The following is a 23,243-nucleotide window of genomic DNA, read 5'->3' as shown; positions in this document are numbered from 1 at the left end:
GTTTGGAAATTAAATTGGGGCGGAGGAGAGAAATGTCCTAACCAATTAGAAAATAATCCTTAACAATTGGAAGAGGATATGGTTGCAGTGGAAAGGGGGAAGACCACCACGAAGACCTTGAGCCCAAACATTTATGGTCTCTTGGAGTAGCAGAAACAGAACTAGCAACTCCAAGGCAGGAAAACCTGAAAATGCCATTTCCTTCATCTTTTTGCTTTGGGATCCTTCACACAACTTTATATTTTTTTAACAGCAGGTCAAAACAGCAACTGAAATAACACACTGGAGAAAGGAGAGGGGTGTGAAAGTGAGCTTTAGCAGTGCACCGAAGTCATTAAAACAGAAATGCTTGGAAACAGATCTCTAAACTCTACAATTTTATCTCAGGCATGACCCCAGTGACTGTAAATTTGAAAAATAAGGCCTAAGCTTCAAGATTCCCGTCTCCCCTTCAATAAAAATCAATTTAAAAAAAAAAAAAAGATTCCCGTCTCCCCACCCTCAACCCTGAAAAGAAGGCTTTAAAATGGCAACAGGATAGTAAAAAAAAATGATATTGTAACAGACACAAATTCAGGTTTGGTTTTTTTCAGAGAAATCTCACAAAAGACTCCAAAAAAGCAGGGTGGGGAGGAAGAGTTGCTGCTGTGAAGTTTATTGGTCACAATAGAAATAGAGACCGTACAAGTTTACCATAAGCCTGTCAAAATGACTGTAGAATGAACTTCATTTCACCAGAACCAGGATGTTAAAAGCATTCGGAGTCGTGTGAATAATTTGGGGCATTCACGAAATAGCAGCAAAGTAAGTGTGACTGGACTAATACAAATAATTTGCTCTTAAAAGTAAAGCTGGCAGAATTTCAAAAGGCTTTATGTGAATGCTCACCCCACCAATGCAGATTTTGCTGGGCAAAAAAGTTGCACGCGCTGAACTGAATTAAGGGACAGGCATTTATTAAAAAGCCTGTAACAGGTTTTCCCAAAAAAGAGAAAAAAAATCCTTGTGCAAATACAAGCGACAAATATTTCTTTGCAGATTTTAGCATGATGCTCTTAGGTATGGGGAAGGGGGGGACACAATGCTGACCCCCCCCCCCAAAGTAACAGACAGAAGGTTGACAAACAATTGCACCATAAAACTGTGTTTTATATACAGTTTACAAGATATGGTCTTTCTGCTATAAATTAATACTGCATTCCATGTGATCTTATTAAAAGCAACTGCTGATCCTCTCTGTCCCTCCCATTCCTTTTTATAGTTAGAAGGATTATCCACCCCCCCCCAAATGACTGAAATTAAAGTTATACAAACATAACACACCAATTATTTATGCATTCTGCAGCTATATTGGTTTTCACAAATACCTGTAGACAGGCCAGGCTCCTGCTCACAATATACAGACTGGACACATTCCATGATCACAGAAGGTCATCGGCAGATGCTCTTCTTCTGAACTTTCCCAACCTGTTTTTAGTTAAGCCAGGAAAATGTCACCATGTGGTGATCTACAGGAAGGGGACAGTGGGGTGAGGTTGTTCTGGCAAATATGCCCCCCATGTCTTGGCTAGGTCTGGGTGATTTATCAATACACCGTCCAAAATCAGTTTGAAGTCCGCATCGTGGGAACAGTTTCATAATGTTTGACATGGTGATATATCGTGAATCACGATATCTGGCTATGTAAAAAGAAAATCACAATGTGGAAAAAACCGTGAAGCCGGTCATCACTATTCTCATGATTCCTGCCACCCCTGTTGCTCTGTACTATAAAAACAGTTGTAACAGTATGTTAATGTTAAGAAAAAACGTATCAGTTTTAGACCCCTAGATGCCAGGACATTATGCCATTTGCCTCTGAATAGTTCCATCCTTATTTCAGACATATATTTCATATATATCGGTATATCATGATGTTTAGCTTGTGATATATCGTGATGCTGAAAAGCAAATGTCGCTCTGCCCTAGTCTTGACGCTGCCCCTACTAAGGCTCCCATGATGCATTCTGGATACATGTCACCCATCTCCCAATACCCTTTGACCTCCTGTTTAGCAGAGAACACAAACCCATCAGCTTAGGTTGCTAATCTATGTTCTCAGGACAGTTTCAAACTCAAGTCAAGGCCAGCTTATATTAAACCCTTCCATTTAATAGTTTAAGGATGGGAGCTTGGGAGCATTCCTGGCTCTTCCAAACTAATAATAATAAATGGCCATTTAGTGAGCTTTCACGGTCTTCCTATTTCTCGACCAAAGCTCTTAAGTAATGGCATTTGCACATGTTTCCAAACAGGGGAGTTGAGGTTTAATTCAGCTTCCTAATGTAGAAAGGCAGGCTGAGCTTTGGATGCGGGTGCAAGATCCCACGTCTGAAAGATGGTGCCAACGGAGACGGGTGATGGCGGTATGAATTTGGGGTGGGGTGGGGAGATACACACTAAGAAAGAATAGAGAAAGGGCAGGGAGGGCTGCAAGAGATTTGGCCCAGCCATAACTCACTCTGCCTTCTTAGGCAGAGATTGTGCGAGGTTAAATGCTCCGATTCCTGTTCTCAAAATAGCACCTGCAGCAAGCAAGGTATGAAAAGAGGATCATACAGTTATTCAGATAATTGTAGGGTACTTATGTCATTAACTATGGCAAGACATAGAATGTAATAAAAGGGCAAGAGTTTGCAGTTTTTGTTTTTGTTTTTTTAAAAAACTCTGCTCCTGTGTCTTACAACAGCAGTCTGATATGTAGAAATTAAACAGGTGAAGGTTTCTAATATAATTTCATTTCCATGGCAGGAAAAGAGATCATTAGCTGTATATCTGGATGTCATGCTGCACAAGAGAAGAGGCAGTAACAATACTGGCAGCCCTAGAAAGAACCCAGGCAGGTAACAAACCAGGGATAAAACTTCTAGGAAAATGCACCACCTCCATATTATTCCATGGAACTATTTACAATAATCCTTTGGAGAAGGTGTCATTTTTACCCTTAATAAAACAGGTTATAGCTGCCAGGCCTTTTATCAGCTTGCTCATCCCTTTTAAGTACCAATTCATAAATGTGAACAAATTAACCCCATTAAACTATGAAGATCTCCTCAGAGCTCTGCATGGGATTTCCTGTTGCAATCCAGTTTTCTCCAACATTGCGCATTTTAAAAAGAACTTCCACATCCAAAACCAGCAAGCCCACATAGGGTGTCATTTTAGGAAAGCTGACAGAATTCAACAGCGCTCACAATTTCTTTTGTGAAGAACCCCTCAGCCAGCTGAGTGAACAGGTTAATTTTTTAAAAAACAAATACTCCAGGCAAAATATATATATATCACAATCATCCATAAACTCTACAGAGAAAGAAATCTGATACACCCAAGTCAGCCTCTGGCAACAATACTGTGATGGGAAAGTTTGCATGATTGGAAGGTTGTTCTGAAAATCATACATGATTTTTCTACCAGAGAATCCTCGTTTTTACAGCAAATTTTGCATACACAAATGAAAATTGGTCAGGATCTTTCTCTTGAAGCTGGAAGCAATTCCCCTCAGTGCCTGATTGTAGCATGAGATGCTGCCAGTCTGGTAACCTTACATTTTCCCACTGCTACGATGATTCCTCGTGGTCCCTTCCAACGCTACAATTCTATGACATCTTTGCAGTGATCAGTTGTACCCGTGAATAGAGAGCAACACCATGTGTTATGCTGAAAGTACAACAGCAGTGACTCCCTAAACAACTTGCATTAAAGGGCCAGCAGCTAGCATTCAACACTATTTCATAGGTTATCAACTTCTTCCAAAATAGTGTGGGGTTTCATTGTTGCTGCTGTTCCAGCTCCACTCAGTTGCCGTCACTTAAGTGAGCAGGGCTGGCGCCTAGGGTCAAAACCATCAGGCATCTGCCAAAGCCCACATCCTGGCAAAGGGCCTGCTGATGAATGGAGCTACTAAAACCAGACCACTGCTGCTGGGCCTGATGACGTGAATTAAGGAGCTTTAATGGGGGCTGCTCATGCCCAGAATGGCAAGCAGGTGCTGCTGCTCAGAAACACTCTGGCAAAAGAATGTTGCTCAGATCTTCCGTTTTGGCTATTGCAGGTCGTTCTTCACTTCTGGTGGGCCCATAAGTGCTCTCTTGGCCAGAGAGCAGAGAAAACAGGAGCTGCCTCCATTACTGAAGGAGGTTGGCAATGGCAGAATCTCTTAAGAGACCAGGATGAGAGGGGAGACGATGCTACGAACTGCAAAGGCCCCTTGGATGTGGGCAAGCCCTACGTTAAGCGTCAGAACAAGGCAAAGCATGGGGACGTCAAGTGACCATATGGCTCTCTTTTTTGTACCAGTGGATTTAACTTAATACTCGCACATGAAAGAAGAGTACGTCCCTCTTTGTAGCTTTTACTGCCCAACCACCCGGTTCATATTATGTAGCCAACTTGAGATGATATCTCACGGTAGATTTTCTGTGGAGAAATTCATATTAATAAGTGAAGCCAGAAAGAGCTGGCAAGGTGGAAAGAGGGTTGTGGAGGGGAGGAGAGAAACAGAGAGAGATGGAGAGAAATCAACCCACTTCAGTTGCCCATAATTTAAGTAGTGTAACTTCCCAATACTGGGATCGGACCTTTGCAAATTATGACACAAACTTGCCTTCTATCCCCAATATACAAATAAATTACCATATAAAGAACAAAACCCTCTTAGCTTAACTTAGAATTGCACCTAGAAAGGTATGGAGTTGTTTGTACCTATAACAAAACATCTGTTAAAACCAAGGGCTGCTACAAAGAATGAGGTAAACTGAAGACTTTCCCAGCTATGCAGCCTTCAGAGAAATGGCTTTGTGTTGTTTTTTTTCTATTTCACTTTCCCCCCTCTCCTATCGAGTTCTAGTTTTACACACCACAGTGTTTTGCTAGCAAAGCGCTCAAGAGCTCTCTTCCAGAAACATGTGTCTGCGTGTATATATATGTATGCGTGTATATACACACACACACACATATACACACACAAACATATATATACATATTCTGTATACTGCATCAGCAATATATATATATATATATATATATATATATATATATATATATATATATATATATAAATATAATGAAGAATTCCTAGCCACCCTGACGTTCCACGGTGTTTCTAGAGCTCACTGGGGTTGGCGAGAGAGATGGCAGGCAGACGTTTTTGTTGTAACAGATTTCCGAGAACATCTTTTGATCAATTGGCTTCAGGATGCAGTTAGTGTAATGTTGAGCTGTTGGTTGGTTGGTTTTTTTTGGTGGCAAATGCTTCTTGCCTATCACAGAAGGAAGATGCTTATCTCCTAAAGAGAGTGAGGCCAGCCCCACTTCCAACTCCCTTGGCAAACCTCTGGTCGACCAAAGTTCATAAATACTTTTGAGATTTTTCAAAATTGTCAAGTTATCTAAAATGGGTCCAGTACAGTGATGTGGGGGGTGGGGGGCAATAACGCTGCTCAGTGTAGAAAAGAATTATTCCACTACACTAGTTTCTATCACAGTGCACACCTGACCGCATTCAGACGCTCAGGAGAGGAGTCAAGGCTGTCTGTCTGTATTTGGTTGTAGGAAAGGCTCTCCGTTCAAAAACAAAAATAAATCCAAAGTGCATAGTGAGAACGCATCAGAGACCTCCTCGTTCCGGTAAGACTGCAGCAGCCCAACGCAGGCATCCTTCCGAGATAGCGACAGGCGTCCTACTCTCCTTCATGACCGAGTGAAGCAGTATCTAGACCTTTGTCAGCCAGGTAAACAGACTTTGCCAGCAAATAGGAGTCCCACTATTGTAAAGAAAATGGATAAAACAAACAGTACGTACGACGACCCAACCACTGTGTTGTTCGGCAGTTTATAAGGTTGGCCGCCCACTTCGTTGATATAAAATCCTATGGGAAATATTAGGGCCGCCATGCAGAATAGGATCACTGGAAGAAAATAAAAACAAAACAGGGATTAGTCCTTGGGGTGTGTGAGAGAGGGAGAGTCATGTTGATAGCTCATAGCATTAAACAACAACCACCAGGGACTGCAGGCCTTGGAAGTTTCATCCCACTACATCTCAAAAGGACAAGAAAGAGGATTGGGATTTAGAGGGATGTGGCATTCAAACCAACAGATCCTTACATAGATGTTGCTCTTTGTTCTCTGAGTATCTCCCAAGTTGCAAGGCACTACTTGTCTGCATATATACCTTTCTGTAACTTAAGAACCTCAGATTTCCTGCATCAGTAAAGGATTAAACTAGAGAACCTCACAGGTATCTTCCAACCCTACAATTCTCTGGCAGAGGGACTTCCTTGGGTGCTTCACCAGCTGCCATGTGGCAAACGGCTACCAAATAGAGAGCCTTCTCAGTGGTGGCACCTCAATTACAGAATGCCTCATGGAAAGCCTCTGTTGGTACCTGTATGCCCATCAGCGCTATGTTGGCAACCTCTGTACTACCCAATCATTCCCACCACCATCATTAGAGATCAGGCAAGGAATGGCTCAAGCGAAGGCCATTGTAACAGTATAATCCAGCAATAAATACCCTCCTTAAGGCCACTTACCCAACACCGTCCTGAGTTTTAGATGCCAGCTGAAGATTTTCTTATTAAACCAAGCTCAAAAAAAACAAACAGTAAATCATGATACCTTCAGTTGCTCTCCATTTTAGATGGCTGGACTCTTAGTGTGATGTTCTGTCCCACAGTTTTATCAACAGGGGCTTTTTAAAGCATTTTCATGGATTCCTGATTTAACTGTAAGCCATCTTGGAAATGTTCAATGAAAGATGGGGTACTGATGTGTAAAAATGTGTAAGTAAGTTGAAGACAGCACGGTACACATTCAACGCAAAACACACATATGCCGTACCTCAAGGGGGGCAGTATGCTAACTGGAACGAATATTTTGTGGTCTCACCCTAGGCACAAGCTAGGAGACCGATGGCTTCTCATGTCAAAGAAAGAACGCTATAGTAGCCATGGCGACACCTACCTGAAACAGACAGTCTACCAATCCAGTCTTAATTCAGTTTATCAGGACTCCAGCTGAAAAACCACTAGAGGGAGCTTAAAGCTTTCTGTTAATTCGGCACCCAAATGAACACTGCTAAGAGAACAGGATAGGGATGTGCGCTGACCAGGAGGTTTGGAAAACAGCCCACTTGGCTTCTGCTTGATTTGGCTCGGGTCAGAGGCACAGCACACTCTGGAATAAACAAGCCTTCAGCCTATTCTACTACCCTATCCCACTGCCTGTGTGGGTCCCAGATGTGAGGTAAGGAGGGGACACCTGCTCTTGGGAATTTCATGTTCCCAAGGGATCACACAGGATAAAATTCTAGGTTTGCTGACCCAGTGTCGATCACCTTCAACCTTGGCCAGGCTCTTCCTCCCAATACAGTTGCATCACTCCCCTCCCGCTGCCTGGAAACGATGCCTTATGAGGAACGGCTAAGGGAGCTGGGCATGTTTAGCCTGGAGAAGAGGAGGTTAAGAGGTGATATGATAGCCATGTTCAAATATATAAAAGGATGTCACATAGAGGAGGGAGAAAGGTTGTTTTCTGCTGCTCCAGAGAAGCGGACACGGAGCAATGGATCCAAACTACAAGAAAGAAGATTCCACCTAAACATTAGGAAGAACTTCCTGACAGTAAGAGCTGTTCAACAGTGGAATTTGCTGCCAAGGAGTGTGGTGGAGTCTCCTACTTTGGAGGTCTTTAAGCAGAGGCTTGACAACCATATGTCAGGAGTGCTCTGATGGTGTTTCCTGCTTGGCAGGGGGTTGGACTCGATGGCCCTTGTGGTCTCTTCCAACTCTATGATTCTATGATTCTAGAGCACAAAAGGAGCATTATGCCCATCGTATGGCTTATCAGAAGTGGACATGCACCTGGTCAGACCACCTACCCATCTAGCTTGGTACAACTGTCCATTCCAAATGGCAATAGCTCACCAGGGTCTCAGGTAGAGGTTTTTCCTCATCACTTGATACCTAAACCTTTTAACTGGGGGATACGAGAGACTGAGTAGGGGACCTTCTGCATGCAAAGTAGAGAATCAGAGTTGGCCGGCTCTACCATTGAACCAGAGTGCCTCCCAGAAGTCATGACGTTTCTGGCATGGCAACCATGGGGCAATAGGGAAAGGGAGCCCCTCTCTCAGCAAATAGAATTCAGAGAAAGGCCGACTCTGCACCTGAGCTCTGCACCGCCATCAAGTACCCACTGACAGTACTGCCCTCTCCTCCAACATTTCTACTCCATTTCTGATGTTCCTTTAGAAGGAGGTCTCAGCAAACTCAGGCTTGCAGAAGTATATTATTTAAGAAAAAAGAGTGAGTATGAACCCCCAAAACTCCACAATGCCGCATTCCCCCTTTTATCCATTTTTCTATTTACACTAGCTCTCAGTGATACTGTATGCAGCTGCCCAGGGCATTCTGAGTCTGTCTTTTAGATAATGTAGTGTTTTTACTTGGGGATATTCAAAATCCTGCAGTAGATTAGGCTCAGACACTTGCAGAAAATTGGTTTCTGGTCTAGGTGAAACTGTTGTTGACTAGAACAAAAAGCAGGGAATAAAGCAATCCTATTAAAACATGCATGTGCACCTACTCCATTTTTCAAAACGGATCCTATCTGTTATAATTAGTCTGCATAAAGAGATAAGCTTCCAATTACCCACCCCCAAACATGCGCAAAAGTTTGGAGAAGGGTGCTTCACGGAAAGCAGTATTTCTGATCTTCCTGGGTGGGTAAATATTTGTGAAAGGAGATCAGTCCAGCTCAAATTTCCCAACCTGCACTGCTGGCCCACAGTGACTGATGGCTTGTGAATATGGGGTAAGTTCTAACTTGTGGAGTGAGAAATAGGTTTGATCAAAGACAGCTTGAATATGCTCAGTGGAGGCTGGTCCATAAGGACAAATGCCCAACCACCTTCAGTGTGCCCTCAAACAGCCCATTATTATTATTATTATTATTATTATTATTATTATTATTATTATTATTATTTATGATACCCCACCTTTTCCTTAATCATCAGGGGGTTTGGGCTGGGTGTTCATCAGTATGTGGATGATACCCAAGCTCTACCTCTCTTTCAAATCAGAACCAGTGAAGGCGGTGACGGTTCTGTGTGAGTGTCTGGAGGCGGTTGAAGGATGGATGGCGGCAAACAGATTGAGATTGAATCCTGACAAGACAGAAGTACTGTTTCTGGGGGACAGGAGGCGGGCAGGTGTGGAGGATTCCCTGGCCCTGAATGAGGTAACTGTGCCCCTAAAGGACCAGGAGCGCAGCCTGGGAGTCAATTTGGACTCACAGCTGTCCATGGAGGCACAGGTTAAATCCGTGTCCAGGGCAGCTATGTACCAGCTCCATCTGGTACGTAGGCTGAGAGCCTATCTGCCCGCGGACTGCCTCGCCAGAGTGGTGCATGCTCTGGTTATCTCCCGCTTGGACTACTGCAATGCGCTCTACATGGGGCTACCTTTGAAGGTGACCCGGAAACCACAACTAATCCAGAATGCAGCAGCCAGACTGGTGACTGGGAGCGGCCGCCGAGACCATATAACACCGGTCTTGAAAGACCTACATTGGCTCCCACTACGTTTCCAAGCACAATTCAAAGTGTTGGTGCTGACCTTTAAAGCCCTAAACGGCCTCGGTCCAGTATACCTGAAGGAGCGTCTCCACCCCCATCGTTCTGCAGGGACACTGAGGTCCAGCTCCGAGGGCCTTCTGGCGGTTCCCTCATTGCGAGAAGCAAAGCTACAGGGAACCAGGCAGAGGGCCTTCTCGGTAGTGGCGTCCTCCATGTGGAACGCCCTCCCACCAGATGTCAAAGAGAACAAAAACTACCAGACCTTTAGAAGACATCTGAAGGCAGCCCTGTTTAGGGAAGCTTTTAATGTTTGATGTATCACAGTATTTTAATATTCTTTTGGAAGCCGCCCAGAGTGGCTGGGGAAGCCCAGCCAGATGGGTGGGGTATAAATAATAATTTAATTTATTTATTATTATTATATATTATTATTATTATTATTATTATTATTATTATTATTATTATTATTATTAATACCCCACCTTTTCCTTAATGGGACTCAAGTGGCTTACAGATAAAACAAGAACTGCTAAGCAACCAGTTCAAGAGGGGCACAGGCTGTAAACTTCCTCCTCTTCAGTTTCAGCATTGCTCCTTGTAGAACTCAGCAGGGAGAAGGACAAGGGCAAAACCAGAAGTAATTGGCTCTGCTTATCACTGGCACTGACTCCACCTACCACTGGCCTCCCTGCCTTATGCCCCACCAGCTCCAACAGTCACCAGCCACCAGTGCAAGTACTGTGTAACTCAGCAGCCATTGCTATTAATCTGCATTCATGCTTAACAGGTGCCACTTTTAAAAAAAAAAGTTGACAGATGAGCCTGACTTGTAGACAGTTAAAACTAAGTGAATATTGCAAACAAGGACTGCGAGTCTTTTTGGATCCTGTGTGGACAGCGAGTTGCATGTTCAGCAGCATTCAATGAAGTAGCCAATATTTGGTTTACGGGGCTTGAAGAAGGAGCTGCACTAGAGCAGGGGAAATCTGCTTCTGCTTTGGACATGAAGGAGTTTGATGAGGGAAACAGCGCCATCTCTGCCTCAAGACCTTTTGATCTGAACAGCAGGGGCTTGCAGACTTCCCTTGTGTACCTTCATGGGCTGCACAAAGCTGTACCTAAAGGCTGGCTGTGTGGGAGGCCTAATTAATGTATTGAATTCATTGCCACAAGATGTTGTGGTTGATCATGGGCTCAGGTGGCTCTGAAAAGGGAGTGGACAAATTCTGAACTATTGCCCGGTGGAATGCTCCTTTTCACTTTGTTCCACTCAGCCAGCCATGCCCTCCACTGTTAGCGTGCTGACCTTTGACAGAGGAACCCAAATTAGGCTTAGCAGTAGGGACGAAACTAGTATACTGCAACCTAGTTGTGTATGAGAGAAAAGAGCCTTACCCCTCACCCCCCCCCAAACTCAGAATGCATCCTACCTAGACCTCCTTGGGGGGAATATAAAATCTAATAAACCCTTCCTTCTTTCAGGTCACAGAAACCAATGGCAGATGCTATAGGTTTGCCATTGGCCTTTTCTATGCTGGAGGAGGAGTCAGTACATGCAGGTTTCTTGCAAACAGGGAAGCGTTTTCAGCTTCCTGCCAGGGAAGGGAGGGTCCACATGGGGTTTCAGGTTATGAGGAAGGTGTTCGGAAGCATCTCAGACACAGGTGCTCCCCTCTGCTGACTTCCCAAAAGACAAGGTGACTCCGAGAGGTTTGGCCTGCGGCCAGATCTACTCCAGAGCCCAGAAGGCAGACTTACTTCCAGTGAATGCTATCCAGCGTGCGTATTTAGTTGCTTCTCTTCGCCAGTGGGAAGCCACTAGCAAGCCACATGTGACAGTCAGTGAAATGATTCCCATGATGATGAAAAACAAGGTGGTGACCCACTCAGGAGGCAACCGTGGAGGAATACAGGTCCTGTCACGTCCATGAATGGTTTGACACTGTCGCACAAGGCCAACTGTGAGAGCACCTGAAACGACACACACGACAAGACAAGAACCCATTAACCGGTGTGCCTTTTACTCTCTGCCCGTCCCCACCTGCTTCCTCAAAACAAGGAGTTAGGAGCAGCCCTGGCTTGTCACACCAAAAGTCAATCCTGTCTCCCCCTACAATGGCCACCCAGGTATTTCTGGGGGGAATTAAGCTAACAGCCCTTCTGGCCATTGTTGCGACCTGGCAGCTGACATTGTGTGGCACATGGCTTCTGAACCAAGAGACTAGTAGCCATTTTGTAGAAAGTTTATATCAGTGGCTCCCAACGTTTCCCCCTCCATGGACCACCTGAAAATTCCTGAGCACCTCAGTGGGCCACCTGATGATTTTTCTGTCCTTTGTAGCAACTGTACTGTGCTAGATGCTGTATGATTTTTCAATCTCACTTTATTGCTTCATTTGCATTTTACTGTATTTCAATTTGAATTCCACAGAATGCAGGGAATACAATATAATAAATAAAAAGAATAAAAAATACAGGTAAAAATCACTATGAACATTTAATGTGATGGTTGTGCCATTTCCCATCCTCAACCAACAATCCAGAGGCATGCCACGGACCACTTGAATAAAGCTTGCAGATAGCAAGAGTGACCCAAGACAGAAAAAAAAAAGAATCAGTGCAATTAGACAGCATGGTTAGCCCAGGAAACTGATGCATTTCAAAGCAGAGGACGTTTTCTTCTCAGCTCCAACTTGCTGCCCACTCACCTTCGGGCATGAAGTTAAAAGGTTTAACACTGAAGGGGAGAAAAAAAAGCCTTGTGATCTGTACGGTTTAATGACTCCTCCCTTAAGACTAACTATAACACAATTGGATTAAAAGCACCTGCAGGCAGAGTCATTGTCTGTTTGTGGGAAATGCACACAGGCAAACACAATAGTCACTGTTCAGATGTCACAGTTGCAGTGTTAAGGAATTCTCTTGAGAATGGGCTCAGCCAAGTCTGTAACAGAGGCCACCAAATTGCAAATGCATCAACACGGACAATCCTCACGCTCATCTGCTTGTTCACCACAGGGCAGATGTTGCCTCCCTGCAACCAAAGCTAGCAGTTTGGAATTGTTGTCAGATTCCACATATCCCTGCCCTTTTTTGCCACTAGCATCTCTAACAACAACTTGTCCACAGTAGGAATTTGGGTATGGCTGGCTGTAAACTGCAATGCAAGGTCTATAGGCTGGCAGCCTGGGGTCTCCTGTTCTAGACACCACCTGCAGGTAGAAAATTAGTGGAATTTTCCAAGCTGCGCATTTTCCATTCAAACCAGAAGCTTTCCAAAAAGAGCTGCACAGATTGTGGGCAAATGAAAAGGTCAGTTGACACAGCTCTAAATGCCTCACATAACAGCAAAGGCTACTCTTGATTGTTACAAATGTCCTAATGATTTGCCACAGCGCACAGCCTTCATTTTCCGGAAAATTAGGCCAAAGATAATAGAATAAGGCTGTGCAATTAATACGCCTCGCTTGGCGCTGGGAGATCTATTTCAATTTAGCCGCCTTCACGAAAGGAGCAGGCCAGCATGACACGACTGCATGTGTTTACAGCACAGAATTCAGGTGCTTCTTGTTAGCTAAGAGCAAAGCATTCTCGTTTGAACAAATCTCACTTAGGGTACTCCAGATGCAAACGGTTTAACAAGTTGAAACCAATTACCTTGCAAATCCTCCTTAGCTCCTGTGCACCCACAGATATGAGCATTCTCACTATTTCCGGCCCTATTTTCTGCAGTGTGAGAAGTTTCAGTATCCAATAAAATGGTTTGGGGTTATCGTCCCAGATGAGGAATGAGCATGTTCTGTTGGGGCTACCAATGGCTGCTAGCCATGACAGCTATGTCGGTTGTTGGGTATCACCAGTTGCTGGAAACTATGGCAAGGGCTGCATGGAGGGAAGTGTTCTTGGGCTTGAATCCTGCCTACTGGTTTCCCACTGGCATTTGGTTGGCCACTGTGAGAACAGGGTACTGAACCAAAAGGGCTACTGGCCTGATCCACCGGGGCTTTTCTTATGTTTTTGGCCTGAGGAATGGCAATATTGCCAACCAGGGGCCTGGGCAAGAAACAGGTAGAGGGAGGGGAAAAGGGGAAAAGACCCTTGGTGGGCCTAGGAGGGGGAATGCATGAGGTTGTGGGCCAGGGTTAGAGTAGGTTTAGATTGGGTGGAATCAGTTTTGCCAAGTTCTTATTTTGTAGGAAAGGGACAGATCCTCTCTACCCACTTTCTCAGTATCACACATATTTTACAAGTCCCACTTGCAGGGAAAGAGTGTCCGTCTCCCTCTGGACACTGCTGGATTCCAACTTGACTGCCTGACTACTGGGGTTGATGGGAAATGGGGCTCCCCCATCCCTCCCTTACTGTGTGTCTTCATCCCCACCCACCGCCATTACTTGAAATGAACTAAGAAATGTTGAACACTTTAATCTTTTATCAGAGGGAAGATGCTCCAATTGTCTGATCGTTTGAATCACTTTTCCAGATCCTCAAGATCCTTTTTGAATTCTGAACCCACCTACGTACGCTATATAATCTCCGCTGAGCACAGGTATTATGTAGCGTGTATCTGAGCACATCTCGTTCCAATATACTTTTATCAAACTGAATAAAAGCCATCAACAGCTACACTCCCCTCCTCAGAAGAGATCAAAAGAAGCCAGTAAACCTGCTTTTGTAAGACACGAATTTGGACTTCTTTGGCAATCCAAGACAGTAGATCTGGAGGGGTCTGGAACTGCTGGGTCACAGCTGCTGTGCAGGATTACTCTTGGGGGGGGTCTGCTTTATAGGGAGATCTGCAAATGTCATATACACCCCAAGCTACAGCCTATGCAAGGAAACTAAAAACAACATGCCTGTAATTGCTATTAAATTAATGCAAATGTTACCAACTAGCTTTATAATAATAATAATAATTTTTCAGGGTTTATGGGAAGAATCAACAAAAAGAACCCCCTCAAAGGGAATAATGCCTGCAAACCACTTGTGACAAATTATTTCCCTGTCATTTGAAGAGAAAGAGGCCCATTCACTGCCCTGCCATAGATCTCTGTATGGGAAACTGAATCCCAACCATTCTTGTAAAAGGTAGGGTAGTGACAACTCAACCTCTGTTTCAAGACAACGATTCTCAAAAGACAAGATTGTCCGGGCTACGGTATAACTGAGCAACTGCGTGAGAGGGCAGCCTTTCCTTCCTAGAAAGAGCTGGATGAATTCACAGCAGAAAAAAACAACAGTGTTCTCTGTTTTCCATTTAACTCTGCAAGGAGCGGAGGTTGGTGGAATCTCTTCCATAGGGAGCATCAAAAGGACGGCTTGTTTACTTCCACTCAGTTAAACATGTGGAGACCTAAGAAGCCAGCAGAGTCTCCATGGACCCTATGCTGGCCAGCAGGAATGTTATTGCAGGTGAGAATTTGCATGGAGGAATGAACCTAGCTTAACTTTAAAGGCTCAGGCTGTAGCAACAGACAAGCCACCCATCGTCACCTAAAATTGGTAGTATCTAATGTCCACCACCCAGGTGCCAGGAGGAAGACGTGGAAGTAAATGGCAAAAGAAGTCATGCCTACTGAACATCCTCAAATGGGCAGCTGCTGAGCCAAAGTAAACTCTCTCTTTTGGGTTAAAGCCAACACTTCTCTTATTGCCCCTCAATTCATAATGTAACTATTATTAATTAAGTTCTCCCTGAATTATTTGCACACACAGACCTTCCTTGCAAACATCAATGCACATTTCCAGGAACATGATTTGAGGGGGTATCTGGGATAACAACTCATTAACCTGTTTCAACTCCCATTTTTTTTACACAGTTGGAGGACTGACTCAGCAACTAAATCAAAGGGGTGTGGTAAGGTCAACAATCTCTGCTAAGACCAGGATCTCTTTGAAATATCCCTTTCACACAGTGGTAACACTGTGTTATTTTGGTGGATTTCAGAATTCCATAAAAACAAAAAACAGCACCTGTGTGTGATGCTGGGGCTCACTAGAAGGCTAAGAGAATCGAAGGGAAAGTCAGGTAGACAACAGAGGATAATCTTAACAAACAGGGTCGGCCATAAGACAGAATGGCTGTATTAACCATGCGAACACCACCGAGTTAAGAGATGTGCATAATGCCAGGACTCCTCAAACACATCTGTCATTGGCACCACGTCATTTTAAAAGACTGAAAGAGATTAAAGACAATCTTTCAGGAGCCCAATGGAAAAGATTGACCAAGAATATTCTAGATCAGGCACCCCCAAACTCGGCCCTCCAGATGTTTTGGGGCTACAATTCCCATCATCCCTGACCACTGGTCCTGTTAGCTAGGGATGATGGGAGTTGTAGTCCCCAAACATCTGGAGGGCCGAGTTTGGGGATGCCTGTTCTAGATGATCCCAAGACTCCAAGAGATGTTGACAAGAGGACAGTGAAAGTCATCCCCATCCCTTCTTGATGGAGGCAGTCGGAGATGAACTCTTGATTGTAAGAATGAGCCAAGAGAGTCAGCGAATATCACTTCCCACAGCCCAGCATTTCTAAATTTCTTGTTCATGTGAATAGGGATTATCAGGTCTGCATAATACCTTTAGAGGGCCATCAATGCTTTTCTTCATGTCTTACAACTCTGATTAAGACACATTGCTGGACCCGTTAACATTGGAGACTATTTCAAAGAGATAATTATTTGGACTGCAGATTTAGGCCAAAACTTAGAAAGGAGAAGTGGAGCTAGAGGGAAGGTGTCCATAACTTAGCAAAGGCGATAAAAACCTGGGCTATTCGATTGATCAGCAGAGATAATTTCACAGAGGTGGAATATACCTTTGACAGCTGAAGCTACTTTGGATTCCACCTGATCATCAACATGCCAGCCGATGCTGGTTTCCTAGGCAACAACAAAAAAAAGGAAGTGCCTACAATAAAAAGGAAGGAAAAACACAGACAGTGGCACCTGCCTCTACTCCCACTTCTTAACACCTTTGAATTATTCAGACGGGCTCAGGGCTGAGAGCACAGCATTAACAGTGCCACCCCTCCTACCCCCCCAAAGGCAGAACAAAAATCGTGATGAATAATTTGTAGTGCAGCAGCCTCTGAAGACAGCCTTATCCCTTGTTCTGAAGAGTATACAAATAGGAAAGAGGGAAGGGAACTTCAGGGGGTCCAAGAATGCTAGGAGGCAAAGGTGAACGCATAAAACAGCTCCCTTGGAGGGGGGGGAGGGATATAGTTCAGTGGTGAAGCACCTGCAGGTTCAACTCGCAACATCTCCAGATAGGGCTGGGGAGAAGAGTAGTCTGGAACCCTGGAGCACTGGAGCACTGCTGCCAGTCAGTGTGGCCAATACTGATGTAGATGGGCCCTAAACAAGAGTCATTCATCAAGTAAGAGTCATTCTTACAGTTGGTGGTAACGTGGCTGGCGCTGTGGTCTAAACCACTGAGCCTGTTGGGCTTGCTGATCGGAAGGTCAGCGGTTCAAATCCCCGCAACGGGGTGAGCTCCCGTTGCTCTGTCCCAGCTCCTGCCAACCTAGCAGTTAGAAAGCATGCCAGTGCAAGTAGATAAATAGGTACTACTGCAGTGGGAAGGTAAATGACGTTTCCATGTGCTCTGGCACTCATCATGGTCCTCCGTGCATCAGTAGTGGTTTAGTCATGCTGGCCACATGACCCGGAAAACTGTCTGTGGACAAAGACCATCTCCCTCGGCCTGAAAGCGAGATGAGCACCACAACCCCATAGTTACCTTTGACTGGACTTAACCGTCCAGGGGTCCTTTACCTTACTTATTGACTCCATACATATACAATTCAAGCTGGCTGCCAATTAGTTTCTGGGCCCAATTCAAAGTGCTGGTGCTGACCTATAAAGCCTTACATGGCTCAGGACCTCATTACCTTAAGGACTGACTTACAAACTGACTCAAACCCTGCACTTGCCATCTGAGGCCCTTCTCCATGTCCTCGCTCCCCAAGAGGTTTGGAGGGTGGCAACATGAGAACAGGCTTTTACTGTGGTGGCTCCCCAACTGTCAGAGACCAGGCTGAGGAGCAGAACTCTGGTGAGGAACAGTGGGAGCCTACCCCTCCCCCTGCTCATGGCCAGGATCCTGAAACTCCACAGGAGCAGTGGAGTAGTGTGGATTTGGAACAATGGCTCATGGAGGGGCACAGATTGCAAGACAACAGTTGGGCAGAACTGGGAGGTGAACAGCAAGAAGAATGGGAAGAGAGTGAGCTAGCAGACTCTCTACCACTGGAAGATGGGCAGCCTCTCAGTCCCAAGGCTAGGAGATTAGCTAAGGTAACTGTGCAAAAGGCTCAATGGTTGAGAGATCAGGTGGCTAGGAGACGAGAGGGCGGAAGTGACTGGAGGGAAGTGGGCAGAACCTTCATTGGGAGCACCTGCACTCTGAGAAGGAGTGCTTGTTCTTTTGCTGTGTTCATTAAACAGTTCTGTTACTGGTAAGAGACTGCTTTCTCTTTATACTGCTTATCTATGGCCAAGGGAGGAGGAAGCAGAGCCCCCAAAGCCGACTGTGGAATGCTCTCCCCGGAGAAGTTCACCCAGCGCCATCGATATATGACTTTAGGCACCAGGCAAAGCCATTGCTCTTTACCCAGGCCTTTGGCCATTAAATAATCTACGGCCTATTAAATGTGGGCGGGGGACTGTTATTATGATTATTTTATTATTATGCTGTGTATTATGTTGTTTTATTATGCTCCATCTATTGTGTTCTGAATGTTGTACACCAGCCTGGGATCTTTGGATAAAGGGTGGTACAGTGGTACCTCGGGTTACAGACGCTTCAGGTTACAGACTCCGCTAACCCAGAAATAGTACCTCGGGCTAAGAACTTTGCTTCAGAATGAGAACAGAAATCACGTGGCAACGGCATGGCAGCAGCGGGAGGCCCCATTAGCTAAAGTGGTACCTCAGGTTAAGAACAGTTTCAGGTTAAGAACGGACCTCCAGAACGAATTAAGTTCTTAACCCAAGGTACCATTGTACATAAATAAATAAATAAATAAAATAAAATCTAAAATAAAATAAAATAAATAAATAAGTATATCCCATGGAGCCATACCAAGAGTCACAAGAAGCTGCCTTATAATTAGGGGGACATCTGCAGTACTTAAATCACCATGATACCAATTTAACAGCCAGGGCTTCCCCCAAGGAATCCTGGGAAGTGTTAAGGGTGCTGAGAGTTGTTAGGAAACCCCTATTTCCTCTCCCAGAGCAATAGTTCCCTGAGTGATTTAATCAATCCATCACTCTTCCCAGGGAACTCTGGGATGCTTTGCTCTTAGTACTCAGTGGACCAACCTAGAGTAGACCTATTGAAATTAATGGATCTGAGTAAAAGTTAGCTGGCTACAACCCAATGTCTTGGATGCCTGGTTTGCCCAATCTCCAAGAAGCAGTTGCCTTAGAGCTGGAAGAGGTGTATGGCAAAGGCACCAGAAAATCAGCTACAGGTTGCAGGATCTCCCTGCAGGGAAAGGTGGCAGTGTCTGGGGATTTTCAGTTGAGGTGGGGGGAGAGGAACTAAAGGCTAGACTTTATAAAATACTTCATAATACTGGAAATTGCAAGCATCTAATGAGAATCAATGAAAGGCAGCAGGTTCAAGAGGGACAAAGTCAAAGACAGTTTATGTGCATTAACCAAAAGGTCACTGCAAGTTCTTCCAGTAACACACAATTACATACAGCAGTTAAAGTTCAGTAGAATGTCAACAGCATTACATCAGTTAGTCTCCAGCAGCCACTTTCACCAACTTATCTGAAAGATTCTCAGCAGTTTTGGGGATTACTGCTGTCCTGCAAGTTACAAACCTATCTACAGCCTTAAAAAAGAGGTAGTTCGGTGCAATGGTTAGGATGCTGGTCGAGATCCACTGGGTGATATTGGACCATTCCTAGCTCTCAGCCTAACCTGCCTCACAGAGTTGTCAAATACGGATGCTAAAGATCCAGTTTTAAATCCTCCTCCACTAATTTGGAAAAGAGGATTTCTAGGAGGTGGCTTTTGAACACAACATTGCAGGAAAAACCATTTCAGATCTTCTACACCAGTTGTGAAGAAGCTTTGGCTCTCCACTTGTCACTGGACTACAACTCCCATCAGCCCCAGCAGGCATGGGCCAATGGCCAGGGATGATGGGAGTTTCAGTTCAGCAACTTCTAGAGCACCAAATGTTCCCCCACACCTGCACTGCATCCAAAGGATGCAACTAACCTCTGCCTTATTCTAGTCCCTAGGAAAGACTAGGCAGCTTTGTCCCTCAGCTTGATTTAAGAGGTGAACCGCTGCCTAAAGATGCTTCAGAAGATGTTTGTGAGAGAATAAATCCTTTGATTTAAAAACAAATAGGCAATAAGGTACAACTGTTCCTGGCCTGCGCCCTTTCAGACAGCTGACTGGAGGTCTCATGATGGAATGCTGTGAAGAAAAACCAATGATTATTCATAGACACTTAGAATGTCAGGGAGGCTATGAAAGAAACATTCTCCTTGACGTATGAGTTTTCCATGTACAGTCGTACCTTGGAAGTTGAATGGAATCTGTTCCAGAAGTCTGTTCGACTTCCAAAACATTTGGAAACCAAAGTGCAGCTTCTGATTGGCTGCAGGAAGATCCTGCAGCCAATCAGAAGCCACACCAGATGTTCGGCTTCCGAAAATCGTTCGTAAACCGGAAAACAAACTTCCAGGTTTTGATTGTTTGGGAGCCAATTTGTTCAGGAGCCAAGGCGTCCAAGATTCAAGGTACGACTGTATAGGGAATGTATGAGATTCGTGCATTGCAGGGGTTTGGACTAGATGATCCTCAGACTCCCTTCCAACTCTACAATTCTATGATTCTATGTTTTCTCTAGGTACAGAGAGTAAGTGCCATGCATCCATTCATAAGAGACCCCCCCATCCATCTGAAGTGGCACAGGCCAGATACAAGCTGATGTCCTCACCTGTTTGAGATAACTAAGCCTCATACACATTTATCTTAGTTAACTTTCTCAATACTGCTTCACTTTACTCACTATTGCTTTATCTTACAACATATCCCCTCCCCCCCCTTTTAAAAAGCATCATGAACAGGCATGTGGGAAACAGTTGGCAATAAAAATGATGTGTGACAAGGGAAATATGGACTCCATTCAAAACACACACACACAGTCTGAAAATGTAATAATATTGTCTCAGTAACCATTAGGTTACATTTAGATCGGATGCTTTAAAAAGCCCTCCACATTAATAATACTAAGAAGGAAATGTATATCCATATCCGGAGTCAGAGAGGTGCGGGTATTCCCTATATCTGTACCTTACTAGTATTGCTCTGAATACAGCCGATTTCTGTTGAGACTTCTTAAGATGTAATTTGAGGATGTATATTCAGAACACAGCATGATAGATGGAGGCTTTATTTCAAATGGGCTTCGGGCAGGTTGTTCTGTTTACAGATTAAGAGGCAAGCATATTCAGACTTTTGTGTCCTGAACTCATAAATCTTACCTCCACAACCTTCAGCTCTTGCCAGACATGGTGTAAAGCACATTATCACTTGCTTAAGAGGAAAATCAAGGCACAGAATGCACCAGTCAGAGACTGACTTATTATTCCATCAATGAGGAGAACATTTCTAATGTATCTGAATACTCTTTGGCCTTTCCCCCTCTTTAACTAGCAGCTATTTACTGAGGATGCATCAAGGAACATCACATTTGGAAGTTACTAGTATCTCAGAATGGGAAATCATCACACTCCTTTAGCACTTGCACCGTAAAAGCATATCAGTCTCTAGAGATGCTCTGACATGGAAATATCACAGCCATTACAGACTGTGCCTTTCCAGAGATCCACAAATGCAGGCAAAAAAGCATAGGAGGCCATAGACAAGGAGCACTGTTGGGAAGAGTGTCTCAATGTGGCCACACACGCAGGCCAGCTCCAGCCCAATTGCCCTGTTCCGATCGGCAGTGTGTGGGAGGTGTGAAGGAATAATCTTCATGCATTTGGCCAAATGGTCTTAAGGGACAGACCCATTACTCAGCTGAAAGCATAAAGACTCCTCCACCAGATCTTCCTTCTCAACACACAAAGCTCACCGCTGGCAGAGACCCTGGAAACAGGACAGTTCAGCAAACATCTGAACAGAGCTATTATTTGCACAACAACTACTGTTGTACTAAATTAGTGTGGTCCTGCAACTATGTTCACAAAAAGAATTGACCGCTGTTGTCATGTGTGAGTTCCTGGAGAGAAGAGAACTGGCCCAGTTTGCTTATACAGTGGTGCCCCGCAAGACGAATGCCTCGCAAGACAAAAAACCCACTAGACGAAAGGGTTTTTTGGTTTTGCGTTGCTTCGCTAGATAAATTTCCCTATGGGCTTGCTTCGCAAGACGAAAATGTCTTGCGCTTTTTTCTTAAAGCCGCTTGAAGAGGCGCAGTTGCGACGGACCGTGCTTCGCAAGACGAAAAACATCGCAAGACGAAAAGACTCGCGGAATGAATTATTTTCGTCTTGCGAGGCACCACTGTACATATGAAACTTTGTAAGGTGCCATGGAGAACACCAAAACTTCCTCCAGGAACACAGCCCACAATGCAAACCGCCCTACAACTGCTATTAGTTGCACCAGCTGCCAATTAGATAGGCTAGGTATATGGTGTACAAAACCCTACGCAGCTTGGGACCAGGATACCTCCAAGATCAGCTCACTGCCTGCATGCCCAAGCAATCATTGCATTTTACAGGAGAGGGCATCCTGCAGGAGGTCCATATCAGGAGGTCCATTCTGCATGCTCTTGGAAACACCGGCCCTTTGGATCATCCTCCCAATGAATATCAGACAGATGCCTTCTCTATTGCTTTTTGGTACCTGCTAAAGACGTTCCACTTTCAACAAACCTTCTAAAACCTTTATCCCGGTTGGTATCTGTCTTCAAACTGAATTGATTTTACATATGCAATTGTTTTATGTACTGTACTTTCCCATCTATAAGACGCCCCCCATGTATAAGAACCAACCATTTTGGGGGGCTCAGTTTTAAGAAAATAAGGGGAGATGGCCCAAAGTTGTTGAGCTTCTACCCGCACACAGCTGCGTGCAGGAAACACCCGTTAGATCGTTTCCCGCATGCAGTGGCATAGGGGGAAGTTGCGCTCCCGCCAGGCAGCCGGTTGGCTGGAGACAACTTCCCCCAGTACCGCTGCGTGCGGGAAATGATCTAGGGAGTGTTTGCTGCATGCAGCGGCATCAGGGGAAGCCAGCCAGCCGGTTGACTGGAGTGCAATTTCTCCCAATGCCACTACGCATGGGAAATGATCTAGGGAGTGTTTCCCGCACGCAGCGGCATCAGGGGAAGCCAGCCAGCTGGCTAGCAGTGCGCAGCTTCTCCCCGCACACAGCTGCGTGCAGGAAACACTCCCTAGATCGTTTCCCACTCCGGCAGCATTGGGGGAAGTTGCACTCCCGCCAACCGGCTGGCTGACTGGCACACCGCTTCTAACCCCCCCCCCCCCAATGCCACTACCCATGTATTGGACAACCCCTCGTCTAATACACAGAAAAATACGGTATGTTATACTGTAAATCGCTTTGGGGTGCCTTGTG

At 44.9% G+C, this 23,243-nt stretch overlaps 1 protein-coding gene across 1 annotated transcript in view; it reads right to left on the bottom strand.

Moving 5' to 3' along the window:
* Positions 1-486: 486 nt before the first annotated feature.
* The window catches only part of MOSMO (modulator of smoothened), a 47,149-nt gene continuing 24,392 nt past the window's right edge, over positions 487-23,243 (bottom strand). Inside the window, exons 2-3 of the mRNA XM_082199976.1 lie at positions 11,375-11,587; positions 487-5,945 (exon numbers count right to left, since the gene is read on the bottom strand). Of these exons, the coding sequence (XP_082056102.1) occupies positions 5,761-5,945; positions 11,375-11,587 (398 nt within the window). The 3' untranslated portion in view covers positions 487-5,760. The remainder of the gene's footprint in view (positions 5,946-11,374; positions 11,588-23,243) is intronic.

The sequence above is a fragment of the Podarcis vaucheri genome (assembly GCF_965113315.1).
Source record: "Podarcis vaucheri genome assembly, chromosome: 14".
Classification (NCBI taxonomy): Eukaryota; Metazoa; Chordata; class Lepidosauria; order Squamata; family Lacertidae; genus Podarcis; species Podarcis vaucheri.
The sequence above is the reverse complement of the archived record's forward strand: the minus strand, read 5'-3'. Positions and strand labels throughout refer to the sequence as shown.